The sequence below is a fragment of the Mobula birostris genome, chromosome 1 (genome assembly GCF_030028105.1).
Source record: "Mobula birostris isolate sMobBir1 chromosome 1, sMobBir1.hap1, whole genome shotgun sequence".
NCBI classification, from domain to species: Eukaryota; Metazoa; Chordata; class Chondrichthyes; order Myliobatiformes; family Myliobatidae; genus Mobula; species Mobula birostris.
In genome coordinates this window covers 199,917,968-199,931,857 of record NC_092370.1, presented here as the reverse complement: position 1 = coordinate 199,931,857, position 13,890 = coordinate 199,917,968, and the positions used below count along the sequence as shown (strand labels likewise).

Below are 13,890 nucleotides of genomic sequence, written 5' to 3'. Positions count from 1 at the left end.
TAGATGGTTGCTATACACGAATGCTCCGGATGGCTCTTGACGTGAGTTGGCAACAGCACATGATGAACGTCGAGCTCTATAACAATCTACCGATGCTCACCACTAAAATCGAGGCGAGAAGACAGCAACTAGCGGGCACTGTCTACGCCACCCCGAGCTAGCTGCCAGCCCAGTCATCATATGGGAGCCCAAGCACGGGGGAATGAACCCTGGGCGCCCTCCCAAGACTATGGTCAACACACTCCTAGAAGACAGCAGCGCGGCTAATGTAGAAGAACTGAACACACTGATGAGGGAGAGGGAGAAGTGGAGAGTCCGTTATTGTGCCCGACGTCAGCCCCCTAGGCTTGAGTCGACATAGTAGTAGTAGTAGGCTTACCCTACTAAGGCAATGTTGAATCTAATTTACTACTTCATCCTGAACACCAAGCAACCGAGCCTTCTGAACGAGCTGCCCGTCCGAAGCTTTGTCAAAGGCCTTGCTATAGTCCATGAAGACAATGCCCACAACCTTTCCTTCACCGATTTTTCTGGTAATCTCCTTGAAAAGCTCTACAAGACTGGTTAGACACAACCTACTTTTGTTTGAAGGAAAATGTTTAAGAAGTATCTATTTAAAGTCAAATATTGGTATTGGTTCATTATTGTCATGTGTACCAAGATACAGTGAAAAGCTTGTCTTGCATACAGTTTATACAGATCAAATCATTACACTACATTGAGCTACAATGGATAAAACAATAACAATGCAGAATGAAGTGTAAAAGACACCGAAAGCGCACAGTGCAGTAAACACTAAAAGTCCAAAATCATAACAAGGTGGACTGCGAGGTCAAGAATCCATGTTATCATTCAAGAGTCTGATTCTGATGACACTGGGATAAAAGCTGTCCATGAACCTGTGGAATGTGCTTTCAGGCTTTTGTATTTGCTGCCCAGTTGGAGATGAGAGAATAGAGAATGCCTGGGGTGGGTGAGGTCTTTTATGTTACTTTACCGAAGCAGTCCGAAATCTACACAGAGTCCATAGAGGGGAGGCTGCTTCCTGAGATGTGCTGAGATGCAGCTTCTGCAATTTCTTACAAATTCGTGCAGAGCTGTTGCCGTACAAAGCTGTCATGCATCCAGACGGAATGCTTTCTCAGGTACGTCGATGAAAATTGGTAAGAATCAACTGGGACATGTTGAACTTGAAACTGAGTTGCAATTTAGATCTCCTTCACAAAAAACCATTCATCAATATCAATAATAATTTTGGGCCCACAAAGTATACACAACTTGGCTAAAATAATTTTCATTTTCTGATAATAACCTAAATACACTGTATGTAAGCATTCATATTTGTTATTGCAGGCAAAACCATTTTGAACAGTTTGTATTTCAGGGTAACATACATTGCAATGAAGGGAGTTTTTTTTTAAAAATAAATGGTGTTTAATATACTGCCTATTTTACTTAGAATCAAGACAACTTAAACTTATTTCTGGGATACAAACAACATTAACCAGACCAGTATTTTTTTAAATTCATCTGAAGTTATTAAAGAGAAGGCAATGTTGAACCAATTCTTGAACTGCTGCAGCCTATGCTTTATTCATCCATTGGGAAAGGATTTCCCCGAGTTTGATTCTGTAACAATAAAGGAAGAGTGGCATATTTGCAAATCAGTCTGAGCTGTGAACTGAGCAGGAAAATCCAGCTGGCAGTGTTCCTATGTATCTTATCTCCTTGCTCTTTTAAATGATAGAGTGGCTTTTGAAAGTATTTTAGTGAATTGCTACAGCGCATCCCGTGGTCTGCACACACATCGGTGGTCAAAATAGAGAATCTCTGTAGCTGCAACTCGTTAGGTATTCATTGGAATAAGTATTTTCCCAAGTCCTACATTAGCATAAAATGCCTGTAAGGTACTGTTTACTCACACAAACTGCTGGAGAAATTCAGCAAATCAGGCAGCATTTATGGATGGGAATAAACAGTCGATGTTTTGAGCTGAAACTCTTCATTAGGGCTGGAAAGGAAGAGGGCAGAAGCCAGAAGGCGGCGATGGGGGAGGGGAAAGAGTACAAGCTAGCAGGTGGTAGGTGAGACCAGGTGAGGAGGAAGGTGGGTGGGTGGGAGAGGGGGATGAAGTAAAAAGCTGGGAGGGATTAGGTGGATGAGGTAAAGGGCTAAAGAAAGAATCTAATATGAGAAGACAGTGAACCATGCAAGAAATGGAAGGAGAGGAACCAGAGGGAGGTGATGAGCAGGTGAGACGCGAACACATGAGAGGATAACCAGAATGAAAAGGGAAGAAGAAGGAGGGAGGGGGAGAAATTACTGGAAATTAGAGAAATTGATGTTCATGTCATCAGGTTGGACCGTACTAGACAGAATCCGAGGTGTTGCTCCTCCAACCTGAATTTGGCCTCATCGTGGCAAAATAAGATGATGAAAGGCATTGATCGTGTTGATAGTAAGAGGCTTTTTCCCAGGACTGAAATGGCTGACACGAGAGGGCACAGTTTTAAGGTGCTTGGAAGCAGGTACAGAGATGTCAGGGGTAAGTTTTCTTACACAGAGAGTGGCGACTGCATGGAATAGGCTGCTGGCGATGGTGGTGGAGGTGGATAGGTATCTCCTGGATAGGTACATCCTTAAGAGACTCCTGGCTAGGTACATGGAGCTTAGAAAAATAGAGGGCTATGGGTAGCCTTAGGTAATTTCAAAGTAAGTATACGTTTGGCACAGTATTGTGGGCTGAAGGGCCGACATTGTGCTGTAGGTTTTCTATGTTTCTATGGCAGTAGAGATGGTCATGGACAGACATGTCAGAATGGGAATGGGAAGCTGAATTGAAATAGGCGGCCATTGGGAGATCCTGCCTTTTGCAATGGACAGAGCAGTAGCGCTCCACAAAACAGCCCCCCAATCTGCACTGCTTTACCTATGTACAGGATATGAGATGATGGTTACTCATTACAGTCGATTTTGGTTAAGTGAGACACATCAGGACCTGTACAAATAAGCAGCTGCTCCAAATAGCCAAAGTTTCATGAAAATAGTTAAAAGGTATATTAAAAAAACAAGCTACCACTTTACTGAGTCAAAATTTCTGTGCTTAAATGAAATACAGAACAAACTAGAACATTACCAATACCTCTATAGTACTATAAAACCGTGTATTAGTTCTTGATAGTTATCGACGGAGGAATTCATCTGTCACATTCCTATGATTGACTTTAAATGAACAAAATCAGTGCAGACACCAAGTGCAGATAATGGTCTGCCTTCATACAATGTCTTAGATGATTCCATTCCAAATCTTCATTTTCATTGTAGCATTCAAGATGATGGTCGATACCTACAAATTCTTCATTTCTGGCATCTCCAAACCTCAATGCTTGAAACTGCAGCTAGCAAAACAGTTCTGAAATGTCTTACTGCTTACTTCTCAACATCAATGATAAATATCACTGCTTCTTGAACACAAATACACGCAATTGATGCTACTTAAAAACTGATCACTCTAAGCTTGGTGTATTGCCTAAGTCACACAAGTGCATGCGACTGACACTAGTTAGAAACTGTTCAGCAACAGTCTCCTGCCTCAATTGAGTGGCATAATGTTCCAAATAAATGGCTGCCCCAATTAACCAATGACCCAAACAACTGGAATTCACTATTTCATTTCTAATGAAAAACGTGTCTTAAAAATACATCTTAATATATACAAGTATGTCCAAAAACTTTAAAGATCAAAGTTACAAATTGTGGACAATCTGACCTTACTTCTATAACATTACTTTTTTTGAAGATATTTTGTGGTAGAATTAAGACTTCCCAAATTTGCAACATAATTCAAAATATTTGCTTACTGTAGTTACAATTTGGACAATTTGAAACATTTGTAGCAAAACATGAACACAAGAAAATCTGCAGATGCTGGAAATCCAAAGCAACACACAGAAAATGCGGGAGGATCAGCAGGTCAGGCAGCATCTAAAGAAAAGAGTAAACAGTCGAACCCACATAATACATGTGCTAATGGTTATAATTCTTTCACCTGAGTTGTTGAGGGTTTTCATGGATACCGATCACCCAGTAATGATCAGACTTGCTCTTGCAATGGTCCCTAGTGTTAGAGATAGGAATCCAGGTCATCCCTAGAGATCTGTTCAACATTCGTACTATCCCATCCGAATCTGCAAATGCTGGAGTTCCTGTAGTGAAGTAACGTTACAAGTTACAACAGTTACTGTACTGAATATGATAATTATTTAGTTGATCATATGCCATAACTATTTCAAAACATAACAATTACTGCAATATAAAGACAATGAATTAAGATCTTCAAAAGAAGAATATACATTTAATGCTTTTAAGTTCTAGTCTAGCATTTTTGCAAAAATATCTTTAGTACTACACTTGCAAAACATTTTTGATTAACCAATAATTCTCAAAGTGGTAAAACAAGGTTCCAACATGGAGGCCAAAGTGAAAAAGCACCAGTAACCAATGAAAAATCAAAGCAAAACTTTGCACTTTTGATTTAATAACCCAACATAAATAATATAAATTAGAAGAATAATCAGTGATATTATTATTAAAATATTACCAGGGTGATCCACAACATGAATAACCTATTAGCACAGAACCTCACTCAGAAAGATTTCCCTCTGGATTAAACTGCAGAACTCTCTGTTCTGTTTCTTTTTCTGTCATTGCAGTGCAATATTAAAGGTAAAGAAACTGTCATGTTGATTATTTGTAATTCTATTTTGCCTACGTATTTTATCCTGCAGCAAGTGTCATGTTAAGGACATACTAAGATTACCTTCAGCAGAAAAGCCCTGCCACGTCAGATATGACTTTCTACTTAAAGGAAGGGGAACACCATGGAGAACCTGTGACCTTCTTTTTCCTAGTTCCATAAGTTGGACCCCAAGACACTGATCTCCATCAAATCCGGTGCCTGAAGAGAAAAATAATTTTTCAATAATATAACAAATTATTTTAATAAAGGGAAATAACTAAAAGAACAAAGAAACTAAGTTATCCACTATGTCCTTAAGGGAATGGTGAAACTGTTCTTGTGTTAATTCTACCTTAGCATGGATCACATACATAGAAATCTCTAAAGTGGAGAGGAGTTACCATAAACACATTCTGCCGAGCATCCTACAGAAATGCATTCTGCATGCTAAATGTTTGTAGTGTTTTCAGTTTTTACCCTATTAAGTTCATAACTATGAAATATGTTCATGATAAAAAGATCAAGATTCAAGATCCCAATTTATTTATCATGTGCATATTAGAACATACAGTTTCATTTTTATTAACATTATTTGTGTCAATATCTAACACATATTCCAGTGCCAACATAGCACGCCAGCAATAAACATTACACGTCTCAAACGGTTCAAAACCTCTTGAATAATTTCTTCCACTTCAGCACCTGAATTAAATAATTCAATCCTGCGGCTTATTGAAAATGAACAGCTTTCCCATAAGGTACAGCAAGTTTAGAAAAATTGAATCAGCCTTCAGCAGAAATGCTCACTTACAGTTAAGTGCAAGGCCTAAACAGTAAAAATACACTAAACAGCAAAAATTAAGCAGCCTAGAGAAAATCTTTTCTCTTCCCCAGGATCATATCATGCACTAAGGCAGAAATACTTAATCACCCAGATGTGTGAGATTTCTTAATCAACATCTTCAGCAAGTACAAAGAGCAGTTCTAATAGATACCATTAGCACAGTCTACCCCACTTCCATAAATCAGCAAAGGAAGAATACTATATTCAGCTGAATCAGGATCAACCATAATCTGAGAGCAAGTTAAAAATACTAAATATAAAACAAATATCTTCATATCAAAATCTCAATATAATGTTGGGCAGATCTAAATAATTTTTTTTCCTTATGCTTTCAAAGAAAAGCAACATAGAAGGATATAAAAGTTTAATGAACAATGTTAGCCTAAGACACTTTAAAAAAAAAAATCCTTTGTCGACTGATGCTTGGATAGATGCCTTCCAGCATTGTTACCAATATACTTCTGGAAAAGGGCAAAGAATATTTTATTACTGATATAATGTATTTTGTCATGGTGGCATTGCGGTTAATGCAATGCTATTACAGTTAGAGTTCAGAGTTCAATTCCAGCATCCTCATAAGGTAGGCTTGTACATTGTTTCCTGGGTATGCACGTACTTCTTCTGTGCTCCAGTTTACTCCCACAGTTATATAATACCCACTTGGAGTACTGTTCTCAGTTCTGGTCATCTCACTACAGGAAGGATGTGGAAACCATAGAAAGGGTGCAGCGGAGATTTACAAGGATGTTACCTGGTTTGGAGGGCATTCCTTATGAGAACAGGTTGAGTGAACTCTGCCTTTTCTCCTTGGAGAGACGGAGGATGAGAGGTGACCCGATAGAGGTGTATAAGATGATGAGAGTTATTGATCGTGTGGATAGTCAGAGGCTTTTTCCCCAGGGCTGAAATGTCTAACACGAGAGCGCACAGTTTTAAGGTGCTTGCAAGTAGGTACAGAGGAGATGTCAGGGGTAAGTGTTTTATGCAGAGAGTGGTGAATGTGGGGAATGGACTGCCAGCAACGGTGGTAGAGGCGGAAACGACAGGGTCTTTTAAGAGCTTAGAAAAATAGAGGGCTATGGGTAACCCTAGGTAAATTCTAAGGTAAGAACTTGTTCGGCATAGCTTTGTGGGCTGAAGGGCCTGTACTGTTGTGTAGGCTTTCTATGTTTCAGTCCAAAAATGTATCAGCTAGTAGGTTAATTGGTCATTGTAAATTGTCCCATGATTAGGCTGGCATTAAAATTAATTGCTGGGCAGCACGGCTCGCGGGGCTGGAAGGGCCTGTTCCACACTGTAATTCTAAATTAAATAAATAAATAAATTCCTAGTCTACTAAAACAATGACGTGACTAAAAATGCAAGTACTTAAGATCCCACTAGGTGGCAGTCTATATTTCCAGGCAGAATGAACCAAATTTCAACTCTCTTGTTAGATCAAAAATAACTTCCAATTATACAGTAAATTTACTGTTAGAAAATATCCATCCTCTTTGCAGAGCTGTAATCAAAAAATGGGAACAGCCAGATAAGGAGGTGTTCGAAAGTGAAATCAAAATGACAAGATTTAAAGGGCATAACGAGGAGACAGACGAAGTCATACAACAGAGAAGCAGTCATTTTGGCCTATTGTGCCTATGCCAACCATCAAATGAAGACCTATACTGCACACATTCAGCTGCACTTGGTCTGTGGCCTTCCTTGCCTTGGTAGTTCAATTGTCTGTCTAGATTCATGTTAAATGTGTGAGAATACCTGTGTCCACCACCCCTCAGGCAGAAGTGAACAGATGGATTTCTGTCTGGGCTGCTGTGGGAAAGGCAAAGAGATCCAAGGCACGCATACCCTACCACATCATTCTCCCATTACTACTCACACATTCTCCCATTTGTCAATGTCTTCCCTCAGCTCCCTCATTTCCTTGCCTACCAAGTACTCTCTGTCCTGACATTCAACATCTTGCTAAACAAACCTCAGTTATTTACTGAGATCTGTGGCCCTCCCACACCACCATGCACAATACTCCAGTCACCCCTCACCAGGTACTCCTCTTACAAATTCCCTCCAAAATATTCCCAACCATCCCTGCAAGATCCTCTTGCCTACCTCCTCAATCATACTTTCTTCATTTCATTCCAGTAATAATACTCTCCCAGATTCTTCTACATTCCACCTAAACACAGCTGCTCACAAACATACTTCCACCAACCCTCTTACTGATTCGATAACCCCAGGATTCATTTATTAATTTGACAGCTCCAACAGTTTGGATGTCTCCAGATTAACTGGTATGAACTGGTTACTCTTTACCAAAGACGTACATGATTTAGCAAGGCAGTACTGCGGTTATATTTCTGCATTGTTATTTTAGAAGTTTGCACTAATGATAATCAAACATGAACTACAGTCCCACAAACAGTAGATTAAAACGTTAAATTCAGTAATTTAGGTAAATCTGGAACAAACAGGTATCAAGAGTGGTAAACAAGAAACGATTAATTCTCATACAAACTCTTCTGATTCGGCTAATGCCCCAGAGAAAGAAAAATGCCACACATTCTGCTCCCAAGTCTCATGGTCTCACACCATTCTGCCAAGGCACGTGAATATTTATTCAGAATTTTGCTACACAAGTCTTAGCGGGCTTGCTGCTTAATCTCAAACTGAAATGTCAAAATTTAAAGATAATTTATCCTCTGTAATAACCTCAACAATCAATGATAAAGGTGCAACATAGATTCTCAAGTTCAGTTCATTACCTTGATGATAAGAGATCATTAGCTGTTCCCCGTGTCCTGACATGGAGACCACAGGCCCTGGTAGACTGAAGAGTTCCTTTTGGATACCACCAATGCTGAATATACGAACAATTAGAGCACTTGTTGAAACAGCAGCCCAACCTTGACCAAGACAGATAGCTTCAATGTTTTCATTGTCTGCCAGATCAACCATCCATTCTTTATTTCTGTCCCTGGAGTTGAAGTGGATACACTGCAGTGTGCTAATTGGTAGACAAACAGAAAGCAGAACGTCTTAATATACATAATAATTTCCTTTACAAAGTTTAAAGTTCAAAGTACATTTATTTTCAAAGTATGTATATGTCACCAAATACCAGATAAGATTCATCTTTTACAGGCATTCACAATAGATCAAAGAAACACAATGGAATCAATGAAAAACTACACACAAAAACTGACAAGTAACCAATGTGCAAGAGAAGACAAATTGTGCAAATACAAAAAGAAACAAATAATAACAAATAAATAATACTGAGAACACGAGTTGTTGAGTCCTTGAAAGTAGGTCCATTGGGTGTGTTCAATGATCAGTTCTGTGTTGTGGTAAGTGAAGAAGTCCACACTGTTTCAGGAGCCTGATAATAGAAGGATAATAACTGTTCCTAAGCTTGGTGGTATGGGACCACTAATCCAGCATTTTATATTGGACCTTCAAGGAGAAATAAGCAAACTGAATGTGCTGAACAATTTAAGAAATTAATTTAAGATAGAAGTGCAGATCTGCACATTCTGTGCCCCACAGTTCCCGAGGAGACGTTAGATTATGCATAATTAGGCACAGCAAGGCCCAATAAAAAGAAGTTAGGTTTAAGTGGAGGGGCTATTGTGAGAGTGGCCATTGTGTGAGTGAGCCAGTGTTAGGGTGGGAAGCTCAGGCTTTGCCAAAGAGAGGTAGAGGCAGTAGGTAGATTTTTTTTGTTTAATTTTCCTTTCTTACTACACAGTTGGAACAGTGGAGAAGCCAGGCAGGGTAGTGAAATGATCCTCTTACTGGATGTAGGGAGGCTTGGAGAAAATTATGTGTCCCTGACGACTACACTTACAAGAAGTGCTTCTAGCTACAGCTTCTTACAGATAATGAAACGGTATTAGAGCCAGAGCTGGATGAACCACGGATCATTCTGGAGACTGAGGCATGATTGACAGGACATACAAGGAGGTCATTACACCCAAAGTGCAGGACAGAGATAGCTGGCTGACTGTCAGGAGGTGGAAAGGGGATAGGCAGCCAGTGCAGAGTACCCCTGTGGCCATTCCAATCAACAACAGGTATACTGCTTGGATACTTTTGCTCGGGGGGGGGGCGGGGAACCTGAGCAGGGAGCAGATAGTGGAGTGGTTATGGGGGAAGGTGCTGTTAAACCTATATGCAACGTCAGGAAACGAAAGTATGGTTGGACTGATGTTCTGAGTAGTGCACATTTCAAAGCAAAGAGTATTGTAGGAAAGGCAGATGAGGTTAGGGCTTGGATCAGCTCATGGAAGTATGACATTGTAGCCATTAGTGAGACTGGGTTGCAGGACGGGCAGAACTGGCAGCTCAGTGTTCCAGGGTTTTGTTGTCTTCGACATGATAGAGTAGAAGGGACTAAAGGGGGAGGGGAAAAAGGACTGGAGAGGCTATATGGATGGAAATAAGGAAGGGATAACCACGTTAATGCGATTATATTATAGACCACATAACAGTTTGCATGATTTAGATAAGGAAATTTGTGGAGATCACAGACTGCTGCAAGAAACATAAGACTGTAATAATAGCGATAGTGGATGTGGAAAGAATGTTTCCAATGGCTAGGGAATCTAGGACTAGAGGGGCATCCATTTAAAAAAGAGATGCAAAGAAATTTCATCAGCCAGGTGGTAAATTTGTGGAATTTGTTACCACAGGCACCTGTGGAGGCCAGGTCGTTGTTGGGTGTATTTAAGGAGGAGATTGATAGGTTCTTGATTGGTCATGGCATCATAGGTTTAGGGAGAAGACCAGGGAGTGGGGCTGAGGAGGGGTAAAAAGAATCGGCCATGACTGAATGGCCCAATTCCACTCCTATGTCTTATGGTCTTATCCTGTAGGAGGCTAGTGCAGAAATTGCAGGGGGCCATAGCAGAGATATTTAAAATATCCTTAGTCACTGGTGAGCTACCAGAGGACTGGAGGATAACCAATATTATTTTATTGTTTAAGATAGGCTCGAAGAATAAGCCGAGAAATTGCAGGCCAGTGAACCTGACATCATTAGTAGTAAGTTATTGGAAGGTATTGTAAGGGACTGCATTTATTTGGATAGAGAGGGACGGATTAAGGATAGTCAACATGGCTTTGTGCAAGGTAGATCATATCTAACTAATCTTATAGGGTATTTTGAGGAAGTTACCAGAAAAGTTGGTGAAGGCAAGGCAGTGGATGGTGTCTACATGGGCTTTTCAAGGCCTTTGACGAGGTCCCACATGGAAGGATGGTCAGGAAGGTTCAGTTATTTGGCATTCAAGATTAGGCAGTAAACTGGATTAGACACTGGCTTTGCGGGAGAAGCCAGAGAGTGGTAGTAGATGGTTGGCTCTCTGACTGGTGACTGAGGCCTGTGACTAGTGAGGTGCTGCAGAGATCAGTGCTGGGTCTATTGTTTGTCATCTCTGTCAATGGCATGGTTGATAAAGCAGTAAACTGGATCAGCAAATTTGCAGATGACACCAAGATTGGGGGTGTCATGGACAGTGAGGAAGACTTCAAAGCTTGCAGTGGGATCTGGGCCAACTATAGATTTCAAACAACGTGCAGTAAAATTCCAATAATTGGCAATCCCATTGTTCAGAAATCCTGATGGGTTGGCATCTGGCTCATTTGCATATTTCCACTCACTGGGGACCCATTTCCCCATACTCCCTTTAAATCCACCTGCTTCATTAGAAAACTTTTGGTGTGCAACATCAAAAAGTACATTAAAAGTGTATTAGGGATATTAATAGGAATAAAACCCAATAGTTCAGAAAACCTTGACAGCTCCTCACCACCAAATACCCTGGGGCATCATCAGAAATTTACATTATGTTGACAGCAACGAGAAATTTCTTCTTTTAAGTGAGCAAAAGAGCTTTCCTGGTATATACTGGGCAATGATTCACTTGTGTTTGTGGGACCTTTGAGCCAATAACTCGCCATGTTTGGCTAACGATGCTTCAACGTATCAAGGGGAATAAGTTCCATTATATGTTTTTATTCCCAGCATGACAATATGCTGTCCTGGAGTGAAGGAGGAATAACTATTTGCAGTTCCAGCTCCTAACTATCATCCAACAGCCAGTGTACACGACAAGCTTGGGCAGAGGTACAATAGACAAATAATGCCTTTGACAAAGTCCCGCACAGTAGGCTAGTCGTGAAGTTTAGAACACATGCGATCCAGAATGTGTTAGCTAAGTGGAATCAAAATTGACTTGGTGACAAGAGATAGAGGGTGGAGGGTCATTTTTAAATTGTAGGGTTGTGGTAATGAAGTGCCACAGGGATCACTGCTGAATCCCCTGCTGTTTGTCATATCATCATTATGTAGCATGTCATATGATATGGGCAATCATGGTCTTGACCATTATTGTTCTTGGCAAATTTTCTACAGAAGTGGTTTGTCATTGCCTTCTTCTGTGCAGTATCAATGCTCATCGGAGATTGTGTGCCTGGCGTCAGTGGTTGCATAACCAGGATATGTGATGTGCACCAGCTACTCATTTGACCATCCACCACCTGCTCGCATGGCTTTACGTAACCCTGATTGGGGGTCTAAGCAGGTGAACACCTTGTCCAAGAGTGGCCTGCAGACTAGCATAGGGAAGGAGTGCCTTACACCTCCTCTGGTGGAGATGCATCTCCACCCCACCACCATTATTTGTCATGTGGAATAATGATTTGTATGGGAATGTAAGTGGCATGATTAGTAAGTTGGCAAATGACACCAGATTTAATGCTTTAGTGGACAGTGAAGATAGCCTAAAGTTACACTTAGATTAAGATCAATTGGAAAAGTGGGCAAAGGAATGATAGATGGAAGGTAAATCAGGCACATAAAGGGATGGGAAGCTAAACCAGGGTGGGATATGCACAGTGAATGTTAACACCCTGAGGAGTGTTATTGGAGAGCATGATTGAGGGATGCAAGTATAGAACTCCCTAAAAGTGGGAACAGAGTTGGACAAAATAGTGAAAGTGGCGCATGTCATGCCAGGCTTCGCTAGTCAGGGCAATGGGGTTTAATACAGATTACACAAATTGGCATGGATGAGTTGGTCCAAATGTCCTGTTTCCATGCTGTCCAATTCTATGATCATTGCGTAAGTTGTTCAGGATAGTGTCCGAGGCATAACTATCTCAGCTGCTTCATCAATAACCTTACATTCATCTTGTATTCTGAATCAAGATGTCTGTACAATATTTACCTGTGTTCACAACGTCTCAGAAAGTGAAAGTGTCTGGATGCAACAAGATCTAAACAACAGACAGGTAAGTGGCAAATAACACATAACTGCCAGGCAAAGAACATCTCTAACAAAATAAAGTCTATAATCTGTACCCCCAGCTCTCAAAGGCAAAAACATTGCCTCATGCCCTAGATTATTTACTATTGACCAGAAACATAATGGGACAAGCTATGTTAATAATGAGCCACCCCACAACCTTTCCACCAACTAAAAGGCATGCCAGGAGTGATTAAATTTGCCTGGAAGAGTGCAACCAAGAGTGCCTCCTTGACTGATACCTGATGCACGACCCTAAAGGCTCATTCCTTAAGCCACTAGCATCCTGTGCTTGTACACTCTGCAATCTACAAAATAACAATGAATACTCAACATGACTACACTCACTGCATCTCCCAAATCCATGATCACTACATTCTAGAAGGAGAAGAATACAATACCACCACCTGCAAGTTCCCCTCCAAGTCTCAATTATCTGAATGGAAATGTATGAGCATTTCTTCATTGTCATTGGGACTGTATCCTGAAACAGTGGCAGAAGGGGTGAGGGGTGGGTAATACTTTACCTAATGAAACATTTCAAGGCATAGATCATTGCCATCTTCTCAAGTTCAGCTAGGGACAGAGAATAAATAATGGTCATAGCAATGACATACACACACAGCCACTAAAGAAAATCATCACATGCTGCCAACTGGTCTAGTGCTCTCAGGACTGCCAACCAATCTTCTGCTGTAACTTCAACTGAAAATTTACACTGATATGTCAATACCTTCCTCCTGATCTTTACTGATTATTGATCTCTCAACATCTCAAACTTGAAATTCACATCTTTGCAAATAACAATTGAATGCCTTGCACTCCCCATCTCAGTGATGAACAAGTTTCTTTATTCATTTTACTCCAGTCTCTTACACTTGTCTCACTATTATGGCAGGATTGATTGTGCTCACTACTTCCAGTGTTAGTACGTTGTTATGCCCTTGAAGGAAAAAGGGGTGTGCATATAAGAACATCATCACTTCTGAATTCCTTGCCAAGTC

General features: G+C 40.6%; 1 protein-coding gene across 5 annotated transcripts in view; it reads right to left on the bottom strand.

The window, feature by feature from the left end:
• The window catches only part of wdhd1 (WD repeat and HMG-box DNA binding protein 1), an 88,801-nt gene that overhangs the window by 33,846 nt on the left and 41,065 nt on the right, over positions 1–13,890 (bottom strand). For all 5 annotated transcript variants that reach the window (XM_072268521.1, XM_072268538.1, XM_072268547.1 and 2 more), the window contains 3 exons: positions 8,342–8,583; positions 4,820–4,957; positions 4,049–4,205 (listed from right to left, as the gene is read on the bottom strand). In XM_072268521.1, the coding sequence (XP_072124622.1) occupies positions 4,049–4,205; positions 4,820–4,957; positions 8,342–8,583 (537 nt within the window). The remainder of the gene's footprint in view (positions 1–4,048; positions 4,206–4,819; positions 4,958–8,341; positions 8,584–13,890) is intronic.